The sequence below is a fragment of the Protobothrops mucrosquamatus genome, unplaced genomic scaffold (assembly GCF_001527695.2).
Source record: "Protobothrops mucrosquamatus isolate PMUCROS unplaced genomic scaffold, P.Mucros_1.0 scaffold94, whole genome shotgun sequence".
NCBI lineage: Eukaryota > Metazoa > Chordata > Lepidosauria > Squamata > Viperidae > Protobothrops > Protobothrops mucrosquamatus.
In genome coordinates, this window is record NW_015386469.1 from 24,574 (window position 1) to 30,573 (window position 6,000).

A 6,000-nucleotide genomic window follows, 5' to 3' on the forward strand; every position below is an offset into this window, starting at 1 on the left:
CTTAGTTCTAGGTTGGTTCTCTCCTTGATTAGTTTCCATCCATTGCTTCTTGTTCTACCTTCAGGTGCTTTGGAAAATAGGTTGATCCCTCTTCTTTATGGTATATTGGAATATTGGAACACAGCTATCATGTCACGCCTAGTCTTTCTTTTCATTAGCCTAGACCCAATTCCTGCAACTGTTCTTCATATGTTTTAGCTCCAGTCCCGTAATCATCTTTGTTATTCTTCTCTGTGCTCTTTCTAAAATCTCAACATCTTTTTTTATATCATGGTGACCAAAACTGGATGCAATATTCCAAAAAAGAAGGCTACTCAGCAAGTGTCTTTATTCTTTTATGTTGGTCAGAAGATCTCTCTCTCTCTCAAGTTGTAAATTAATATACACCCAGAAGTGCTTACAGTACTAAGGCTTTTGCAGGTCAAATGTCTATAGAGGCTGCGTAGTGGTTTTGAGCACAGGAGCTATCCAGAGCACAAGTGGATGATCTCTTGATCTCTCTTTCCTGGGAGAAAATTTCATCAGTCAGAACTTGCCACCTGATGACCAATCTTTGTCACACTGATGTCCCTACTCAAACAGATGCTTATAGGGACATCTAACCTGCCTAGATCCTCACTTGGAAGCCAGTGCCTGAAGTATCTTTGAAGGAAGCCAACATTCATTGCCTGTCATATTCTCTGCAGCTCAGAACTAGATATGAGAGGTGAATAATAATGGAAAGAGTCAGACCAAATCCTACCGTTTAGCAAACCTTTTGATCGAAGTAAAGCTCATTTTCACTCCTCTTAGTTACAGGTTCAGAAGCTTGGGACTAATTTTCATTCTCCTGCTGGCAAAAAGTTTGTCAAACCATGACCTTGGTGTTATTTTATAAACTTTGATTGGGCTGTGACTAAAATTGGCTCTTTTTCTTTCTAGGCTAATTTAGTAGCAGCATTCGAACAAAGTCTGGTAAACATGACATCCCGTCTGCGGCAGTTGGCTGACACTGCAGAAGAAAAGGTGAGTCATTATATCAGAGAAGAGAAGCAGCAAACAGTCACTTTAGCTTTCCTGTTGAAGAACAGGTTTTTTTTAAAAAAAAAAAAAAACCTCTCAGGGCTATAGATGGTGAAAAAAGCAGAAAATTATAATTATTATTTAGTTCTCTTGGGCAATTGATATTAGGCAATATGATCCAAGCTCAGCTGAAAGCAAAAACTTCTAGTATGGGAAAGAAAACCACATCCACTTCTGTGTCTAGAGACTTGGATCGTAAAACTTTGTTTATATAATAATTTGTTCTCCAGTATTGGGTATTTGTTAAAATACTAGTTTATACTTTTTCAATGGGGTGAATTACTATATAAAATTTACCTTGAGTCAAACTTGACTCCTAGCAATTGCGTATCCATGATCTATGTTGTATTTTGGGCCACAATATGGAAGTGGTTTGCCATTGTCTTCTGGGTTTTGTTTTTTCAATTTTCAGTCTAATCTGTAGCCCTAAGTCCTAATTAGGTGTGTCTCTGCATAGCTTTTTCCAAGATTAACCAAAGTCATCCAGATACTACCACTTAATGACACAATTTACAACTCAGGTGGATCAATGTGCAGACTTACAATACTTCCAGAGCAATTAACATAAAACAGAAGAAAATTAACCAACTTTGCTTATTTAATACTAGACACTTTTCAGTTTTTCCCAGTTTCTTAGAATAGGGTTAGGCAGGCTACAGGATGTAAACATTTTCTGTTTTGATGGGGTTTTGCTCCAGTCATGTTATTGTTATTTATATCTCTTTAAAAGACACAAAAATAAGTACAATAGGTATAGTAATCCTTTCCCCATGCTTAATGAGCTGTTTTACTTAAAGATATTACTTCAAAAACTAGGGCACTATTGTCAGAAAGTTAACCATTCTTCCCTTTAAAAAATATTAGGCTGGCATTGTTTTGAGCAGTGCTTTTTTTCTTTAAAAAAAGGTGCCGGAACTCACACATGTCATACAACCTGCCTTGCCTACCCTACAAGGTTCCATCCAAAAAAGGTGCTGGAACTCCGTTCTGGGCGTTCTATGAGAAAAAAAGCCCTGGTTTTGAGAAATTAAAATCCTGGATAGATGCAGCTTCTTTGTACCATTTGGAATATAAGGATTAGGAAAAAATGGCTTTTTACTAATATTACTCAGAAGAATTCTTAGTAAAAGAATAAAACTCAAGGCATTAATATATTATGCAATGTCTTTCAGGACACTGAGTTGTTGGACTTGCGGGAAACTATTGATTTCTTGAAGAAGAAGAATTCAGAAGCTCAGGCTGTTATCCAAGGGGCCTTGAATGGAACTGATATTACACCCAAAGGTGAGGATAGTGGTTGGTGCTCATGATCCCTGAGGATATTTTTAGCTGCATCTTCTCCATGATAGATTTGGTGTACATTTGTGTGTATCAGCATCTGACAATGCCCGAACTTACTAAGCAGCAGGGAAAGCAATATGCATCTTTCTCTAAATATAGGCAATCAATTCATGGTTTTGAATGCATATTGCACTTACACATCTCTTTCCCTAATATTCTCCACTTCCCTGTTCTGAGTTGGTATCTTTTAAATAAATAAGCTGATTGTTTTTCATGCAGAATTCTAATCTTTCTAAGATAATATTAAATTAATGGAAACAAACTGTACAGAAGAGAGAGGGGATTTTTAAAAATATGCTTCCTTGTTTTTCTATTTAATATATGTTTGTGTTTTTATACTTAACGTAGTTATCAGTTTGAGCATGAAAACTGAAAGGACGCAATGATGCAAAAGTACTCAAGTCTGTAAGCACATTCTGAATGGATCTTTTCTTTTCCTTGTTGTCCAGAACTACGAATCAAGAGGCAAAACTCATCGGATAGTATATCCAGCCTGAATAGTATCACCAGCCATTCTAGCATTGGTAGTGGCAAAGATGCAGATGCCAAGAAGAAGAAGAAGAAAAGCTGGGTAGGTCAAGATAGAAGTGAAGCCAAGTGAATTAAGTTTATTTCTACAGTTTATGAATATGAAATCCTGTAGTGTTTTATCAGAATAGGTAATAGAATGACAACCACGGTTATTCCAGGATTCTTACCTATAGCAGTAGTTATACCTGCTTGGAGAAAATATTTCTTACAGAATTTTAGTTTGCATTATTTTGCTATTGAATTCAAATGCAAAATTGCTTGCTACAGGTGGCTTCTAAGCGATGGCCTATGAAGTATACGCCAATCATATTTAATTATGATGGCCTAGCAGATCAAGGGAAGTGACGTCCATGTCATTATGGATTTTTATTAAACCAAACACATGCACCTAAAAGGTACTCAATATGCCTTTTTTTTCTGCCCACTCACTTCCATCTCTTACTTTTAATTATTTGATTTTTTTGTTCTCATTCCAACAGTTTGTTTTGAGCCAGAATATAGAACAAAAAAGTCTCAGTTATTAGGCTCCTCTTTAAACAGAAAAAAAGAAGAGTAATTGAAATGAAACATTTTGAAATAGAGAATAATGTGCAATTATTATACTAAATTCTTCACAACTTTTTTTTTTTTTTTGCATGACAAGTCACTATTTGTGCTTCTAATGTGAGTCCTTATTTTTCCTGTATGTTATCCTTACAGCTCTGGTATTTCCCACTGTTCCAAGGAGAGCTATACCCCCAGCTCTCTACTCAGTATGTGAGTCTTCCCTTTAGGAAGACTGGAATAGGAGTCTGTTCTACCTCTGTATGCTGAACATCCCTGCTTCTTCTGGGCAGGGAGCTCTGAGCTGAATGCATGCTTAAGTCTTGCTGTACTGTTTTTCCCTTTTCTTCCTTCAATGCTGATCTACAACACTTTTTTATTTTCAGGTATATGAGGTAAGCTTGGAACTTCCCTTCCACCTTCTTCTCAGTCCTTTCCTTATGTTTTACTCCTAATTGGTCACTCCATTGTATATGGGACAGCTCAACACTTGTGAAACTAACCGTCCCATTTGCTCATGTACTTGCACTGCCAAGTCATATTGTAAGAGGCACTGCACTGGGATTGGGGGGAAAGTTTCATATCTGTTGATAATATAATCTTGAATCTGCCCTAATTCACTCTGACAAACATTGTGCTTTTCATAAACTAGTATTTTTAATCACTTCCCATTTATAGTTGGTTTTTAAAGACTGTGTTCCAATCTTAAGGTATGTAGACGCATGATATAGTTATCATAAGAAAAGGAAGTATATTTAAACAAATGGATTTAAGTATCTTCCTTTTTCATCATTAGCAATAGTTCTACAGATAGATGGAGAGAAAGAGAGAGAGTGTGTGTACAAGTTAAACAATTCCTCTTATGTTAAGGAAATGTTCCCAATTTAAAGATTGTATTATACTTGAGCCATAATATCACCATGTGAATTTTCTGATAAATTATTAATAACTTTTTTTAAGGATACAAGTAAAGCTGTTTAAATAAATAATAACAAAGTCATTTGATCATACTTTTCATATTCAGTCTTAGTTTTGTTTGGGTGTCTTGATATCTAGGCTTACTTAGTTTCAATAATCCAAAAACAAGATTCAAAAACTTATGACATTTTCTTTATTTCTGTGTGGGCAGACCTCATCAGGAATGTTTCTGCCAGGCAATGCCTACCTCCCTAAGTGACCTTCCATTTTGGAAACAGACCCATTGTGTTACTAGCAAGGTCAAGGCTTTGTTTGTGGAATATCCAGGCAGGATTTCAAGCATTCACAGCTTGCAGCAGGCTGAAATGAACAAAATGCAAATCTTAGAGGGTCTAAGACATCTCACCATGGCCAACTTGCCACAGCCAACTCACTGTGGGACAGCTTGCCATGGCCAATTCATTGCAGGGCAATTTGCCATGGAACAAGAGTTACAATAATATTGAAGAAATTATGGAATATAATCATTAAAGAAAGGATGCCAAAGGAGGGACAAAATGAAATGTGATTGACAAAAATTAAAACATTTTTTAATTATTTTAAATAATTAAACTGAATTGTTAAATTGTTCCACAGCGAGTTGTCACGTGGTGAGTTGGCCATAGTGAGTTGTCCTGTGATGAATTGGCTGTGGCAAGTTAACTGTGGCCTTTTGGCCATGGCAAGTTAGCCGTGACGAGTTGTCCCATTCCAAGTCCTAGATACTAGTAACTGCCATTTGAAGCTAAACAAGAAGACAATTCACTGAGGTAGTTTTCTTCTCCTTTTGCTACAGAGACTGGCTGGAGGGAGAAAAATAGCATTTCTATAATCTGCTAAAGAATTGGATTAATGGGCAGATTAGAAGTATGATAATTATAGTTAACCCTATTTTCCATTACAGTGCTATCTTCACCCATTACAGTGGCTGTTCCTCCTGCTACTGTCTCAATATACATGTGAATCGATGCTTGTTTTGTGTCTGTGTGAGTGTGTGTATGCCTGCATGTTGCATGCTCTGCCTGAGCATGATTAAAGTCATGCATTATTTAGTCCTCTCACGAGCAAAGCATACAACTTTTTTCTTATTTTAAAAATCTTTTTTACAATGATTGAATCATTACTTTGGAAAGAACAGTCTGCTTCTTTGGTCTTTTAATAGCAAGGCTTTAGATGTATGAGTATGATGAATATACTCATTTTTTAGTTCCCAGTTCTGATGAATATTTTTCCGTTAAAACTAGAAAAGGCTTATACAGTCTAAGACAAAGGAAACAACCTAGCCTTATTTTTAAATGTAATAAATCAGTATAAGAGTTCAAGAAAGATAGGGATGTAGAATTGACTGTTGGAGCATATTTAAATTCCAAATTTATTTATTTATTTATTTATTATTTTAATTTGTATACCGCCCTTCTCCCATAGGACTCAGGGCGGTTCACAGCATATTAAAAACAAATAATAAACACAAAATACAAAAAATTACAAAATACAAAAATACAGAAAATAAACCCCGATAAAAGCCGAATTAAAACCAAATATTACAAGCTGTGTTTCCAATTAAAA

General features: G+C 35.8%; 1 protein-coding gene across 1 annotated transcript in view; it reads left to right on the forward strand.

Moving 5' to 3' along the window:
- Positions 1–6,000, forward strand: part of LOC107284455 (neuron navigator 1-like) — a 41,499-nt gene that overhangs the window by 21,341 nt on the left and 14,158 nt on the right. The window contains exons 12-15 of the mRNA XM_015812515.1: positions 922–1,005; positions 2,235–2,346; positions 2,853–3,000; positions 3,864–3,872. Coding sequence (XP_015668001.1) covers positions 922–1,005; positions 2,235–2,346; positions 2,853–3,000; positions 3,864–3,872 — 353 coding nt within the window. The remainder of the gene's footprint in view (positions 1–921; positions 1,006–2,234; positions 2,347–2,852; positions 3,001–3,863; positions 3,873–6,000) is intronic.